General features: G+C 37.6%; 1 protein-coding gene across 1 annotated transcript; it reads left to right on the forward strand.

Moving 5' to 3' along the window:
- Positions 1–257: 257 nt before the first annotated feature.
- Positions 258–16,672, forward strand: LOC149172777 (uncharacterized). The gene is made up of 4 exons (XM_089426457.1): positions 258–497; positions 15,967–16,060; positions 16,354–16,428; positions 16,521–16,672. Exons 1-4 carry the CDS (start codon positions 258–260, stop codon positions 16,670–16,672), a joined length of 561 nt encoding a protein of 186 aa, XP_089282583.1.

Here is a 16,672-nt window from a genome sequence, read left to right on the forward strand (position 1 = left end):
ATAATCGTGAAAAGATGTGATAGGCAAGTCTTAAATTGATTGCTGCATATTTTAACTTTATTCACTGTTGAGTCAATCAAGGTATAATTGATTAGTTGCATGAGAGAGCACTACAGTTGTTGCAAGCATTAAAAAATGATTGGTTGGTTTTCTTGATGGATGGTACGCGTTATGCCTTCTGAAAGGTTAAGAAGAAGTTTTTCTATGTAAAGACAGCACCAATCTCTTAATGTTAATTGGGTGGGGGCAAAGTCAAGATGCTGCGAAAGCAAAAGACACTTGTAGGGCCACAAAAGGGAAGGTTTGTCACGTTGGAAGGAAGTCATAGCTGTCCGAAGAAGAGGACCCGTTTTATATGCACACTTGAAAATCAGAGAACCCAGCTAGACGTTGGAAGCGTGGGAAATGATAGACAGCCTGGAGATGTTGCTGTGAAGGATCTCTATTTACAAAATTCTGAGTTGAATCACGTGATCGGAATTGGTTCAGTACGGAAGGTAGTGCATCTACTAATCTAGCTAAAGAAATGAGCCACAACCACAGTTGTGGAAATGCAGTAACAACTTCTACCGAGTTGCAACTGGAAGTTGTTTTCTTTCATCTTGCAGGGAATCTTAACCTGCTCTTAAATAATGTTAACTTTTTACGATGGAGTTTTTGAGGACTTTTTTGTAGTGTTAAATACATACATGTAATCAAAAACCAATTTAAACCCAAATATCAAGATTTCAAAATAAAGAAAAAGAGTTTAGTAGGATTCCAACAAAAAATTTGAAACTCAAAATGTTTAAATATCCTCGACAATGATGGCCATGCCTTTTTTTGGCCATGCTTTTACCGTTGGATCTGTGGGCCACCTCGAGATTAACCAAGACGACTCACCCAGGCCTTAACGTACCCATCTTTTTTCTTCAAACAATTATATGTAGTTAAAAAGTTGAAGGATATGGCTGAGTTTTGTTTCATTTTTAAAGGTTTATGTATCAGTTAGTAGAGGCTGAGGAATTGTCGCTAAAAGTAGTCGGAATTTGGGTAAACAAATTCAAAAAAATTTATAGAGGTAGTGTTTGAATCATGTTTTTGATGGTGGAAATAGATTCAGCACCATCAAAAACATCTAGGGCTCCTAAAATTATAAAGTTTGACAACTTTTACTTGGATTCACAAAAATCCCTACCGGATTTTTTCAAAATATAGCCAAAAATTCCATAACTTTTCAAGAAAATAAAATAAAATACAAAAATAAAATATAAAAAATAAAAAATAAAAAATAAAAAATCCTATATCCTTTATAGTTATTGTTAAGTTAACGATGGTTGTTCCACAATATTTTACAATCAGAGATTAGGATCGTGGCCACACATAGTTGCAAGAATGACCGCGACATTTTTTCATGCTATGCGAGGACGAGGGAATTAATGTGTCTAATAAACCTTGTGTTGCTGGACATATTGGCACTTATTCGAAGTCCAAAATGATTGACAATAATGAATACTAGAATTTACAGTCAACAATAATGAATACTAAAATTTAGTAGGTCAACGTCCCACTTGTTTGTTTTGATTTCTTCCTTTGGAAGAGAATTTTTCTTTGTAATGATTTTTAGTCCATTACATAATTTCTTGGGCCATCAAGTTTCGTACGTTTACATAATCTCTTGGGCCATGAAATTTCCAACGGTTAGTTGAGTTTTCGAACTGCTCGTTTGACTTAACTTTTTCTTTTTATTAACTTGACTTGGTCACTCATTGAATCTCCAACTTTTAAGGTTTTTGGCAATTCCAACATCTAGGTATTTTGGAAATATCATGATCACTCTCAAAATAAGATTGCTAAGGTTAAGTTGCAGCCACCTTTGAGGAGTTAATGGTTGTCTCTAAGTTTGCAATCATCTACTTTGTTGGAAAGGCAAAGGAGACAAAAAACAATTCACACATAAAACATGAGTTATTGCTCTTCTATTGATCACAAAAAACATGATGATTTCAATGAACCCGGTGAAGGGTATTTAAACATTTTCGACTAGCTAACTGCTTAAATTATCTTGACATGCAACCACATGCAATCACACACTCAAAGTCGTTTATCACTTAACTCGACTTGACTCAACACTCAAACACTCAATCATGCAATCACTTAGTTAACTGACTCTCTATTTTTAGCTAACTTCTCATGCTGGAGTAATTATCTTATTTTAGCACTCCCCCTTAATTAGGACTGCTAAACAAAAACATGACTCATGACAACTCAAACATGCCTACTGGTCTATGTCTCGGCTAGGCTTACAACACCCAAGTTTCTTCTATGAAACTCAAACACATGTTGGGCTAATGACTTAGTAAATATATCAGTTAATTGATCACTAGATGTACAATGCTTCAAGTGAACTTCTCCACTGCTCACAAGTTCTCTAATCAAGTGATATCTAGTATCAATATGCTTACTCTTCTGATGAAACGCATTATTCTTGGATAGTGCAATCGTTGAGGTGTTGTCACAATATATTGTTGTTGATCCTTGTTGTTTCTGCTTGAGTCCATCAAGTACTCTTCTTAACCACATTGCTTGACATGTTTTTGATGTTGCTGCTACATATTCCGCTTCTGCTGACGAAAGTGTCACAATGGGATTCTTCTTAGATTTCCATGAAATCACACCTCAACTAAGGTGGAACACAAAACCAGAAGTGCTCTTCCTATCATCCAAACTTCCTCCAAAATCACTATTTGTGTATGCAATCAAATATTTCTATGTTGTTTTTGCATACATTATCCCACAATCTCTAGTTCCTCCTATGTATCTCAGAATTCATTTTCCTGCACTCCAATGTGTGTCTTTCGGAGTCTCCATAAATCTGGAAATAGAACTCACTCCTTGCATGATATCCGTTCTTGTAGCTGTGAGATACATGAGGCTACCAGCCAATCTTTTGAATAAAGTTGGATTGACATCTGATCCTTTATCATCCTTGCTTAACTTTGTACCTGTTGCAACTGGTGTAGGGACAGGTTTACAATTTTCCATCCTGAATCTTTTCAACAAATATTTGGAATATTTATTTTGACAAATAAAAATTCCTTTTTCAGATTTCTCAACTTCTATGCCAAGAAAATATTTCATGAGGCCAAGATCTGTCATCTCAAATTCTTTCATCATGGCTTCTTTAGATTTATCTATGTCAAAATCAACTGTAAAAATCATGTCATCAAGATATAAGCAAACAATCAAAAGTTGTCCATGCTCATTTACCTTTTTGTACAAGGTAGGCTCAATGTTGCTTCTACAAAATCCATTCTTGATCATGTAACTGTCAATTCTGTTATACCAAACTCTAGGTGCTTGCTTTAGTCCATAGAGCGCTTTCTTCAACCTGTAAACTTTGTCTTCGTTACTTTCAACTTCATATCGTCGAGGCTGCTGCACATAAATTTCTTTTTCTAGAATTCCATTCAAGAAGGTTGATTTTAAGTCCACATGATATACTTTCCACTTGTTCTCAGTTGTTGTGGCTAGAACCGCTCTTACAATATCCAATCTAGCTACCGAAGAAAATGTTTCTCCGAAGTCTATTCCTGGTTGCTGTGAGAATCCTTTTGCTACAAGTCTTGCTTTAAATCTGTCAATTTCACTTTTCTCATTAAACTTTGTCTTGTACACCCACTTCACACCAATGAGATTTTTGTTCTTTGGTAAATCAACCAAATCTCATGTATCATTCTTTTCAATAGCTTCAATTTCTTCATCCATGGCTTGCACCCAATTTTCATCTCTGATTGCTTCTTCAAACGAAGAAACTTGGAATGACAACAATGCAAAATTTGAACTAACATCCAAATCATCATAAATATCTTTCAAACTTCTCATCTTTCTCTTACCATTCCTTGATTCATCACTTGATTGATTGCTAAGAGAATATTCATCTATTGATTTGTTTGAAGATCCATGCTGCTCTAAAAATCTTGGAGTCCTTGTTGGTGTGTTTATGTTTGGTGTCTTCACCTGTGATTCTTGCTACTCCTTTTCTGCTACATCATCTTCTTCCATCAGTGGCACTTGTGCATCAACTGTTTTGTCTACAATTCCATTCCACGACTCTTGTTTCTTAAACACAACATCTCTACTAATTATGGTCTTCTTTGTGACAGGGTTATACAATTTGTAAGTTTTGATTACTCACTATAACCAATGAATATGCATTTTTCACTTTTATCATCCAATTTTCCTCTTTGTTCCTTAGGCACATGTGCATAAGCTACACATCCAAATACTTTGAGATGAGATACGCTGCAATAAATACCTAACCATGCTTGTTTTGGTACTCGGTTCATCACACTCTTTGTATAAGATCTGTTGATCACATAAATAGCACATGCAACTGCTTCTGCCCAATACTCATTAGACAAGTTTCTGCCTTTCAACATGCTTCTTACCGTGTTCATAATTTTCCTATTCTTTCTCTCTACTACATCATTTTGTTGCGGTGTGTACCTGGTTGTAAACTGTCTTTTGATCCCATGTTGTTTGCAGTAATCATGGAATGCCTTTGAGTCATATTCTCCACCATGATCTGACCTCAATACCTTGATCTATAGGTCACTTTGGTTCTCTACTAAGGCTTTGAATTCTTTGAACTTTACAAAAGTTTCAGAGTTCTGCTTCAAGAAGTAAACCCAAGTCTTTCTGCTGTAGTCATCAATGAAAGTGAGGAAGTAGAAACTTCCACCAATCGATTGTGTCCTCATAGGTCCACATAACTCTGTATGCACTAGTTCAAGAGGTTGCTTTGCTATATTTGCAACTCCATTTGGAAAAATTTCACGGTGTTGGTTTCCCAAGATGCAACACTCACAAGTACTAGCAGGTTCTCTTATGGGAGGTAATCCTCTGACCATTTGTTTCTGCTGCAACAATCTTAAACTAAAAAAGTGCAAGTGTCCAAATCGAAAGTGCTATAACCAATAATCATCAGAACATGCAACTGTAAAAGAACTCACATGACCATTGTAATTCAAAATTAGAGGAAAGAGTATGTTCCTAGCCATCTTCACCTTTGCTATCAGTTGCTTGCTTGGGGGCTTATCATATATAACAACTTCTTGACCTTGAAAGATAACTCTGTATCCTTTGTGTCAATTGACCAGCACTTAACAAATTATGTTTGATACTAGAAACATAATATACCTCTGAGATTGTCTTCGCCCCCCCCCCCCCGACTTGGTCAAAATGTTGACCACTCCTTTGCCATCTACTTCCACAGTCTTGTCAGTCCCCAACTTTACCTCTGTTTTCACAGATTGATCGAAATTTGCAACCAAATCCTTATTGCCTGTCATGTGGTTACTACAACCACCGTCCAATAGCCACACACTAGCAAAAGGTTCATGCATGGTATGGCAAGCTAGGAACATGGAGTTAGTACTCTCTGTAGTGACATTAGCTCTCTGGTTCCCTTGATCAGCTATTTTCTTCCTGCAATCACGAGCATAATGACCAAATTTGTTGCAGTAATAACATCTCACCTTTGATTTGTCAACTCTTTGATTATTGTTGAGGCTTTTGTATTTTCTTCCACTTGCATGTTCATGCTCTTCTCGGTCATCTCTCTAACCACCATATCTTCGCTTCGTCCTCTACCTCTCATTCTACTTCTACCTCGATCTCTGTCTCTTGAAATAGAAACCTGACTTTTGAAAGCGGTCTCTAAAGTGGAATCCTTATTTCTGTCTATCCTTGCCTCATGCGATAGAAGTGGTCCCATCAACTCATCAACTGTCAATGATGCCAAATAGTTGGCTTCTTCTATGGCTGCTATCACAACATCAAATTTGGCAGACAAGGATTGGAGGACCTTCTCAACCACTCTTTAATTGTTTATATCTTCACCATAAACCTTTAACTGATTTATGACAATTATGACCCGATTCATGAAAGAATCGATGTCTTCTGTCTCCTTCATCTGCAGACTTTCAAAATCTCTCCTTGTATTCTGCAACTTAACAATGTTGACTTTGGTCATACCTTCATAGTTTGTCTTCAAAGTATCCCATGCTACTTTTGCTAAAGACGTGGTCATAATCTTCTGGAACACTGCTAGATCCACTCCCTATTAAATAAGTTGCAATGCATGTGCATTCTTCTTCTTTTCGTTCTTCCATTTTTCCCTCTCTGTATCACTGAGAGCTTATTCTTCTTTTTCGTTCTTAGGTTCTGGAAACCCACACTTAGGTAATCTCAAACATCATGTTCCTACAACATGGTCGCCATCTTAATGACCCACACATCATAATCTTTCCCTAATAAAAATTAGGACTGGAAATTTGAAAAAACTATCTTTTTCCAAAAATATCTTTTCAAAAAAACTTAAATTTCTCCTTTGTAAAACTCTTTTTCAAAATAAACCCTTTTAATAAAAAAAATCTAAATCTTTTATAAACCTTTATATCATGCACCATGCACCTTTTAATAAAAAAAATTATCACCCAACTTCCCACCCTTTATAAATAACTCACACTCATGCCATTATAAAAAGATTTAATTAAAAAAAAAAATACTTTTCAAATTTTCTTCACGTTATATGAACCTTCGAGTCATATGAAACTTGACTTTATAACTTACTCCTTTGAAACTTTACGGTACTCCTTTGAAACTTTAGCACATTGTTCAGAGAAATGCGTGCCTATGATTAATACGAATGCGTGCTAACGCTCCTCACGAAAGAGAAGTCCCGCTTAGTCTCTTAACGCTGTGTAGTTACCTTGATCCGCGTGCATGCAAAAAGCCGTCAAAGTCTGCGACTGTTAACGTGGCTCTCTGTTGAGCCCACGAACGTCATAACGCAGTGAATACCACTCTAACGTGGCTTGTAGCTCAATCACGTGCTTTATAGTTCAATCAAGAAGAAAAATTATTTTTCTTTTCTCTCACACGGATTATCGCTGACCAGCTCTATGTAACCTTTCTGGATACCAATTGGTTGGAAAGGCAAAGGAAACAAAACACAATTCACATATAAAATATGAGCTGCTTCTCTTCTATTGATTACACAAAACATAATGATTACAATGAACCCGGGTGAAATGTATTTAAACTTTTTGGACTAGCTAACTACCTAAAATATCTTGACATGCAATCACATGCTCAAAGTCGTTTATCACTTCACTCGACGGAACTCAACAATGAAACACTCAATTATGCAATCACTAACTGATTCTTTATTTTTAACTAACTCCTCATGAAAAAGTAATTATTTTATTTTAACAATTTCGGCATATGGGGTTTATGGGGTTTTCCATAGAGGGTCAATTGCACGCTCATCGTAATTATCTTATTTTAACAATTTCGGCCTATGGCTTTTCCCCTAGAGAGTCAATTGCGCGCTCATCAACCTCCATTTCTGAATACCACTTAGATTCACTGAGTTGGAGGGCAAGATTACGTTACTAAATACAAGTTGGAGGGCAAGATTACGTTACTAAATACAAATATAGATATATTTTAATTTTAGATTTACCAAATATGCAGCAGGATTAAATTTCTTTTCAAAAAAAATTTAAGTTTAATCCCTCTCAACCTTTAATAACTCCGAAATTAAGATAGATTTAAATTATTAAAATATAATTAAAAATTCATAACAAAACTCATTCAAAAGATCTGCTAACTCAAACAAATTTTAAACACAATATCCAGCAACACAGTCTCCATAGGTTCTATTTAACATCTGCACACAACATACGACACAACTTCCCCCACGCTCATATAGCAGCCATCAGCTCTCATAGTCACGCGGGATTCAAAACAGCAGTGACAACTCTCATCACACTCACTCCACTGTCAAATCCTCTCCACTGTCAAATCCTCTGCATAGCTGCCGCTCCACATGCAGGACAACCTCCCAACCTTTGGTGCACTCGGCAGCCACTTACTGTAACCCTAGGTATACAGTCAACACACTCGCTTTCTCCGAGCCTTAGGACCATGGCTCATACCACATTAGACGTGAAGACTTACAAACATAGCTGAGCAATTTTACTCATAAAAACTGAGATTTATACACAGATTAAAAACTATAGCGATTATTATTATTTCTTATTTACTTATTATTGACTCCCCACCTACTAACACCAACCACTGGCTGTCATATGAAAGGTCTTGATTATTTCTAACATATATATTTTTACATAAGGGCAAAATCATAGATTATCAGAATTTGGAGCAAAAAACTTCAATAATAGACTCACTATTTTACTTCAATTATTAATTTGATTTTTAATTTTACTCTATTTTATAAAATTTTACATATTTACCTAATATAACTGGATAAAACAATATCTTTTCAAGTACTTGACTGAGCTGAAGAATACCTTCAGCTCTGTACATCTCACTTCCCTGCATCATTCGAATTCAAAACGCATACATTCGTCTCTCATCAGCCGCCAACACTGCTTCAAAAAATGCTCTGTTCAAACTAATGCAGGGACATCGTAAAGGAGAGAACAGGAATCCAAGCTATGCAAGTCCACCAAAAGGCTCGTTTTTTACTAGTTAAAACGCATAGTTTAATTGTAATTGATTACTAAATTGCACACTGTAATCACATTCTCAAAATATGAGTTACAATATCAGAACAAGATCATTTAGCCTCTTCGTAAAGGGGATTGTTTTCTCTTTTATACACGATCTCCCTCTGATATGGTCTATGTTTTTCTGTAAGGCTGTGAGACATGGCTCTGCTTAGCCATGGAGTTGATATTAGCTGTGTATAAAATACTGGTAAGAAAAACATGGGTATGGGCTAATATAATAGAATAGATTTGTTTGATTATCTTTGCAAGCCCGGTGGCTAATAGTTTTTATTTTATAAATTATAGAACGAAATGTCTTCTGCTCTCGTGTTATGTGAAGCATAGCGCTACTGCTATTGCTATCATGGTGCATTCCACAGTACTTTGCAATGATATATATCGGTTACTGTTTCCACTGTGCATCCCTCGTTACTTTGCATCCTATAAGGCTCAGCTTTGGATAAAAACTATCTACACAAATTTGTGTAATCCATGTGATTATATTTTTGCTAATTTCGGTTTAAAATAAAAACCGCGTTATAAAATTGTTAGTGATCTTTGTGATTGTTATATTTATTTACTATTTTTACCTTATACAATAATATACTATTTATAAAATAATATACTTAATAAAACCTTTTTAATTATAATTTGAGTATAGTTATATCATATTTTTAAGGAGTTGTCTATAATGCGACTTTTTGAGATTCCGGTGACGGAATCCGGCGGAAGAAATTGAGATGAAATCATGATTTTTTGCAGTTAAAATGGTTTTTTAACTGCATATTTGGATTCAGCACCCTGAAAAACCCTGGGACGCTTTCATTGTGCAGAAACTAGTTATCAAACTTCGATTTCAATAAATTACTGCCGGATTTTCACCGGAAAAAATCGCCGGAAAGGCTTTCAAAAAGTCGCGTTAAATACTACGGCTATTTTTAATTTTCTTTTAATACATTTCATAATACATTTCTCCTTATAATTTATGCTGTATTTACTAATGCCTAATTCTTATTTTTATTTATATTTGGTGATACAGTATATGCCCTGTTTGTCAACAGCTTTTCACTTTCTGCTTTTCATTAATTTTAAATTATATATTAATTTATTTTTATGTATTAAGATTAAAGTATAAATTATTTTAAATTTTATTGATAAATATCAATTTAATTACTTAGATCATATATTCAAAAATAAAAGTATACATATCTGTTATATATAAGCATAGGCTTGAGGTGATGTGGGAGGGAGGCATTGTGGCTATCCCAACAAGTAATGACTATGAGAAATGTGTCATGCCCCTTCTTTGGATGAGTTATATACCATATTTTTGATGAATTTAGGCATGTGACATCACAACTTTTCCAATCACCTTTATCTGAATAAGGGACACAAAACTTCTACCCAATTGCAGCTGGCAGTTGTTCTCCTCCACCTCAGGAAATCTTAACGGAAAATTAAATTTGGAATCTGTGAAATTTGATGCCCAGCTGGTTTGACTCGGGAAGCCTGCGAGTTATGGCCCACGATGTTGTCTCCTTCACTTGCTATCCAGCAACAAACTCGCCCTTCCCCAAAGATCCTAACAAACCACGATGTATAGCCCATCATCCTCTTTTTGGCCTCGGTCTTTCTCAACTCTTCGAGCCTCCTTCAACGCGCACTTGGTGCTAATCCAGCCGTTTAAATGGGCATTATCGTTTCTGGGTTCTATTACGTCTTTGAGTACACTATTGTTCCATGTTGAATATGTAATTTCAACGCAGACGTACATCGCCAGAAACCGTTCAGCAAACCCGCCTGAGATTTCTCGGACCACTTTCCGGCAAAGGGATTTTCCGTATATTTGAGCCCGATACAATATGGTGCAGACGCGTGGCTCTCCCCATACGTAAGCAAGTCTGACATTCTCGGGTGCTATCGTTCAGTCATGTAATGGTTTCCGATATCTCCGTCCACCGTCCGATGCAGCTCATCAACCTCCGCCGTCGATCGCCTAAAGCTGCATACGGGCCCGCATCAAATCAAGGATTGCGTGGAGTATAAGGTCTTCCATTGACCGCCGAAGGAAGTTAATGAATTTATTGATTGTTCGTAGAAGTAGGTAGATCTTAGTTTTGTTTACAGCACATAAATTTTATTGTTTTTTCATATACATATGTATGTTTTTTATATAACAGGGTGTTGTGCCTGCGCGTGTGTTTTTTTTGTGTGGTATGTATTGAACGCACAGCAGTGCGAGAAATCATATAGAACAGGGATGTATTGTATTGGTTTGCCATCGCAGAACCAAGAAATAGCATGAAATTGTTTTGTAATATCCACAGCAGTGGAAAACAAGAAGTGAAAGAGACCGAGTTTGTTTTGTGAATCCCTCTCAGCAAAGAGGATGAAGTTTGTATCAGTCTTTTGTTTTTAATCAATAGAAATGTGTTATGGCTGTGTAATGGTTTGTTCTGAGATCATTTCTTTTAAATAGCTTCCCTGTGCATAAAAGATCCTGGACAGAGGAAACAGAGCATTGCCTCTGTGTTTAAGTTTTTGTTTGTTTTTGGGATTTTACCAGAAAAATCCCCAACAGTGGTATCAGAGCAGGCTTAGGCTCTTTGAAGGTGACAAAGAAGCTGAAGGGAGGAGTCTTTTGTTGCAGCAGTAAATCTTCTCCAGCAGAGTGAAGACACAGTCAACAAAAGATTCAGGTATTCCTCAAAGTTTTCTTTTTGTTACTGCTGAAGAGACAGTCAGTGTTTTAAACACACAGTCAAGGATTTAGAGGCATAGATCAGAATGCAAGGAATGGCCAGCACAAGCACTGGTATGGGTATGTTTAATACCCAACTCCCACAGTTTAATGGGAAGAACTATGACTACTGGTCAATAACTATGACAGCCCTGTTTGCCTCTCAAGATTTATGGGAAATAGTTGAAGATGGTTTTGAAGAACCAGCAGATGAAACTGAGTTCAATGCATTAACTCAGGGAGAGAGAGATCTGCTGAAGAGCAATAGGAAGAAGGATTCAAAAGCCCGTATGTTGTTGTATCTAGCAGTAGACCAGAGTGTGTTTCCAAGGTTAGCAGCAGCTAAGACAGCAAATGAAGCATGGCAAACCCTCAAGTCAACCTATCAAGGCATGGAGAGAGTGAAGACAGCAAAACTACAATTGCTGAGAAAAGATTTTGAGAATCTGAGCATGAAGGAGTCAGATAATATTGACTCATTCTTCACACATGTGATTGGTTTGGTCACACAGATGAGGACTCATGGAGAAACCATTGAAGAAAGGAGGATTGTGGAGAAAATATTGAGGGTCTTACCCTCAAAGTTTGATGCAATTGTCACCACCATAGAGGAGACAAAGGATCTCTCAAACTTTTCAGTTGATGAGCTTCATGCATCACTGATAACACATGAGCAGAGGTTGAGTAGAAATGAAAACTCATCTCTAGAGCAAGCCTTCAAGACCCAGATGTCCTTTGGAAGAGGAAGAGGTCAAGGCAAAGGAAACAAGAAAGGAAGAGGCAGAAGCCAGAACAGAGGTGGAAGGAACAGTCCAGCAAATGCTCAAGGAAGAGGCAGCAATCCAAATCAGAACCAAGGTCAAGGCAGCAGCCAACAAAGAGGACAACATCATGCTCAAGGACAAAGGTATGAAAAATCTAATGTCCAATGCTATTATTGTAAAAAATATGGGCATTATGCCAGTGAATGTAGGAAGAAGGAGCATGATATAAATAATAGACCAAATGCAAATATCACTAGAGAAAACATCAGCCAAAATGATGTGTTGTTAGCTTGTAACATGGCTGAAACAAACAGTGAAGACATATGGTTTTTAGACTCAGGTTGCAGCAACCATATGACAGGAAACATTGCCTTCTTTTCTGCTCTAGATCAGAATGTGAAATCAGAAGTTACACTTGGAACTGATAACAAAATCTCTGTTATGGGAAAAGGAGGGGTAAAAATATTTACAAAGCAAGGAGAAAAGAAAACCATAGCAGATGTCTACTATGTCCCTGGAATGAGATGTAACCTCTTGAGTATTGGACAGCTTGTCCATAAGGGGTACAATGTTTTCTTTAAAAATGATGTATGCACCATCATGGATATAGCACCCAGCAAAAGATGCATTGCTGAAGTAAAAATGACAAGGAACAGGATGTTCCCTCTCAGGATCAGGGCAGATTTGAAAAACAAAGGAGAAATTGCAGCAGTCACCCAAGAGGCTTTCCAAAGCGTGCCAAAGGATGAAAATTGGTTGTGGCACTTGAGATTTGGACATCTCAATTTTGGAGGTCTAAATTTGTTGAGTAGGAAAGGAATGGTAAGAGGATTACCATTGATAGAGAAACCGGACAGCCTTTGTGAAGGCTGCATATTGGGAAAACAACATAGAGAAAGTTTTCCATCAAGGAAGAGCATAAGGGCAAAGGCACCCTTAGAGATCATCCACTCAGATTTATGTGGACCAATGCAAAATCCATCATTAGCAGGCAGCCAATATTTCCTAACATTCATTGATGACTTTACAAGAAAAACTTGGGTATATTTCCTTAAAAACAAAAGTGAAGTGTTTGAAAAATTCCGAAATTTCAAAGCACTTGTGGAGAACCAAAGCGGGCTGCATATAAAAGTTTTGAGAACTGACAGAGGAGGTGAGTATATCTCCAAGGAATTCCTAAGATTTTGTAGAGAAAATGGAATTCATAAACAGTTTACAGCAAGGTACACCCCACAACAAAATGGAGTTGCTGAAAGGAAGAACAGGACCATCATGGATATGGCGAGGAGCATGCTGAAGGCAAAGCATTTGCCAAATGATTATTGGGCTGAAGCTGTAAATTGTGCAGTGTATATTTTGAACAGGTGTCCTACAAAAGCAGTGTTGAACAAGGTGCCGGAAGAAGCATGGAGTGGGAGAAAGTAAGGTGTCACCCACTTGAAAGTTTTTGGATGTGTGGCCTATGCACACATTCCAGATCAGCTAAGGAGGAAGCTGGACAGCAAAGGGGAGAAATGTCTTTTCATTGGATACAGTGAGGAATCCAAAGCCTACAGGTTGTATATCCCATCTACCAAGAAGTTTTTCGTCAGCAGAGATGTTCAATTCATTGAAGAGGAAGCTTGGGATGGAAGCATAGAGAAAACAGTGAATGTCAAGAACTGTTTGTCTCATGATGAAGATGAAGAGGAGGTGGCTGAAATGCATCCCCAAACAGCAGCGCCAACACAAGGACAACAAGGGACACCATTGAGGATAAATGAGAGTGCTTCTCCAAGCACACCACAAGGAGGAAATTCAAGTGCATCTTCAAGCACTTGCACACCAAATGAAAGAGGTAAGAAATTTAGAAATCTAAGTGACATTTATGAAGAAGGAATGAATTCCTTATTTGCCTTGTATTTTCATGTTGATGATCCTATTCATTTTGAGGATGCAATTAAAGATAGGAAATGGATAGAAGCTATGGATGAGGAGATGAATGCCATAGAGAGAAACAAAACATGGGATTTGGTTGAGCTACCAAAAGGCAAAGAAGTTATTGGAGTGAAATGGGTCTACAAGGCCAAAAGCAATGCTGAAGGCAAGATAGAAAGGCACAAGGCAAGGCTGGTTGTCAAGGGGTACAAGCAGCAGTATGGGAGAGATTATGAGGAGACTTTCGCACCGGTTGCAAGAATGGAAACCGTGAGAGCAGTGTTGTCTATAGCAGCTCAAAACAAGTGGAAAGTCTACCAAATGGGTGTGAAGTCAGCATTTCTAAATGGAGTGTTAAAAGAAGAGGTGTACATTGAACAACCTCTCGGCTATGAGAAGAAAGGTGAAGAGCACAAAGTGTGCAAATTGAAGAAAGCTCTTTATGGGCTGAAGCAAGCGCCAAGAGCATGGTACATCAGGATAGTTTCATATCTATTGGATAATGAATTTGACAAGTGTGAATGAGAACCCACCGTCTACATCAAAGAAAAATATGGTAAAATTTTAATTGTTGTCTTATATGTTGATGATGTTATTTTCACAGGTAATGATGATCAGCTCATTGAGAATTTTAAATCAGTCATGAAAGAGGAATTTGAAATGACTGATATGGGTTTCTTGAGATACTTCTTAGGCATAGAAGTAGATCAAAATGAAAAAGGAATTTTTATCTCACAAGCAAGATATGTAAATCAAGTATTGGGCAGATTTAACATGCAAGAATGCAAGGCAGCGATCACTCCCACAGTAATGGGATTAAAACGCAGCAGAGAGGACAGCAGCAAGGATTTTGATCCTAGTTTGTACAAGAGTATTGTTGGCAGCCTTATGTATTTAACAGCAACTAGGCCTGACATTATGTTTGTTGTTAGTTTAATTTCCAGATTCATGGAGAGGCCAAAGGAGGCACATTGGCAGGTAGCAAAAAGAATTTTAAGGTATGTCAAAGGTACCAAAATGTTTGGCATATTATATAGTGTCTCAGAACATTCAGATTTGGTTGGATACACTGATAATGATTGGGCTGGAAGTGTAGATGATCGGAAAAGCACTTCCGGTTATGTTTTCCATATGGGTTCAGGAGCCATTTCATGGGCTTCTAAGAAGCAGTCCATTGTAGCATTATCTACAACAGAGGCTGAATATGTGGCAGCTACAGCAACAGCATGTCAAACAGTGTGGATGAGAAGAATGTTGAGGAGCTTAGGCCAACAGCAGGCAAAAGCGACAGTGATTTTTTGTGACAATAGCTCAGCTATTGCATTGTCAAAGAATTCAGTGTTTCATAAGAGAACGAAACACATTGATACAAGGTTTCACTACATTAGAGAATTGGTGAACAATGGAGAAATTGTCCTAGAACATTGCAGGACTCAGGAACAGGTTGCAGACATCTTGACAAAGCCATTGGATCAGAAAAGCTTTGAATTTTTGAGGAAGTGTCTGGGTATGATCGAATGCCCAGCAGTTGAAATTAAAGGGGAGTGTTGAATATGTAATTTCAACGCAGACGTACATCGCCAGAAACCGTTTAGTAAACCCACCTGAGATTTCTCGGACCACTCTCCGGCAAAGGGATTTTCCGTATATTTGAGCCCGATACAATATAGTGCAGACGTGTGGCTCTCCCCATACGTAAGCAAGTCTGGAAATCTTGGGTGCTATCGTTCAGTCATGTAATGGTTTCCGATATCTCCGTCCACCGTCTGATGCAGCTCATCAACCTCCACCGTCGATCGCCTGAAGCTGCATACGGGCCCGCATCAAATCAAGGATTGCGTGGAGTATAAGGTTTTCCGTTGACCGCCGAAGGAAGTTAATGAATTTATTGATTGTTCGTAGAAGTAGGTAGATCTTAATTTTGTTTACGGCACATAAATTTTATTGTTTTTTCATATACATATGTATGTTTTTTATATAACAGGGTGTTGTGCCTGCGCGTGTGTTTTTTTTTGTGTGGTATGTATTGAACGCACAGCAGTGCGAGAAATCATATAGAACAGGGATGTATTGTATTGGTTTGCCATCGCAGAACCAAGAAATAGCATGAAATTGTTTTGTAATATCCACAACAGTGGAAAACAAGAAGTGAAAGAGACCGAGTTTGTTTTGTGAATCCCTCTCAGCAAAGAGGATGAAGTTTGTATCAGTCTTTTGTTTTTAATCAATAGAAATGTGTTATGGCTGTGTAATGGTTTGTTCTGAGATCATTTCTTTTAAATAGCTTCCCTGTGCACAAAAGATCCTGGACAGAGGAAACAGAGCATTGCCTCTATGTTTAAGTTTTTGTTTGTTTTTGGGATTTTACCAGAAAAATCCCCAACATTCCAGGTCTTCAGAAAACTTGAGACCGGTATTACAAAACCGTCTGATTATTTGGTACTGGGTATGCCCGGCTAGACTGCATGGGCTGCTTTCATAATCGTCGGAGAACTTAATCCCCGAGGTAATTATTTGTCCCGGCAGTGGTGGGCTCAGTGGGGACGCTGGTTAGGGAGGGCACCAACATCAAGGGCTTCTGCGTTGTTGGAAGCGGAGGTAGCAACCAGAAGGTGAAGCTTCTGAATGAAGAATTTGGTTTTGATGATTCCGTAACTTACAATTTTGACACTGATTGGAAGCGAAGTTGA

Source organism: Pinus tabuliformis, chromosome 4_2 (assembly GCF_031772625.1).
Source record: "Pinus tabuliformis cultivar Carrire ecotype Pingquan chromosome 4_2, CPIR1, whole genome shotgun sequence".
NCBI classification, from domain to species: domain Eukaryota; kingdom Viridiplantae; phylum Streptophyta; class Pinopsida; order Pinales; family Pinaceae; genus Pinus; species Pinus tabuliformis.

Coding starts and splice junctions, on each gene's coding strand:
- LOC149172777 (XM_089426457.1), top strand. CDS start 258: ATGCTGCGAAAGCAAAAGACACTTGTAGGGCCACAAAAGGGAAGGTTT. Junction 498..15,966: donor GAATTGGTTCAGTACGGAAG/GTAGTGCATCTA, acceptor TTTATATAACAG/GGTGTTGTGCCTGCGCGTGT. Junction 16,429..16,520: donor GTCTGATTATTTGGTACTGG/GTATGCCCGGCT, acceptor TGGTGGGCTCAG/TGGGGACGCTGGTTAGGGAG.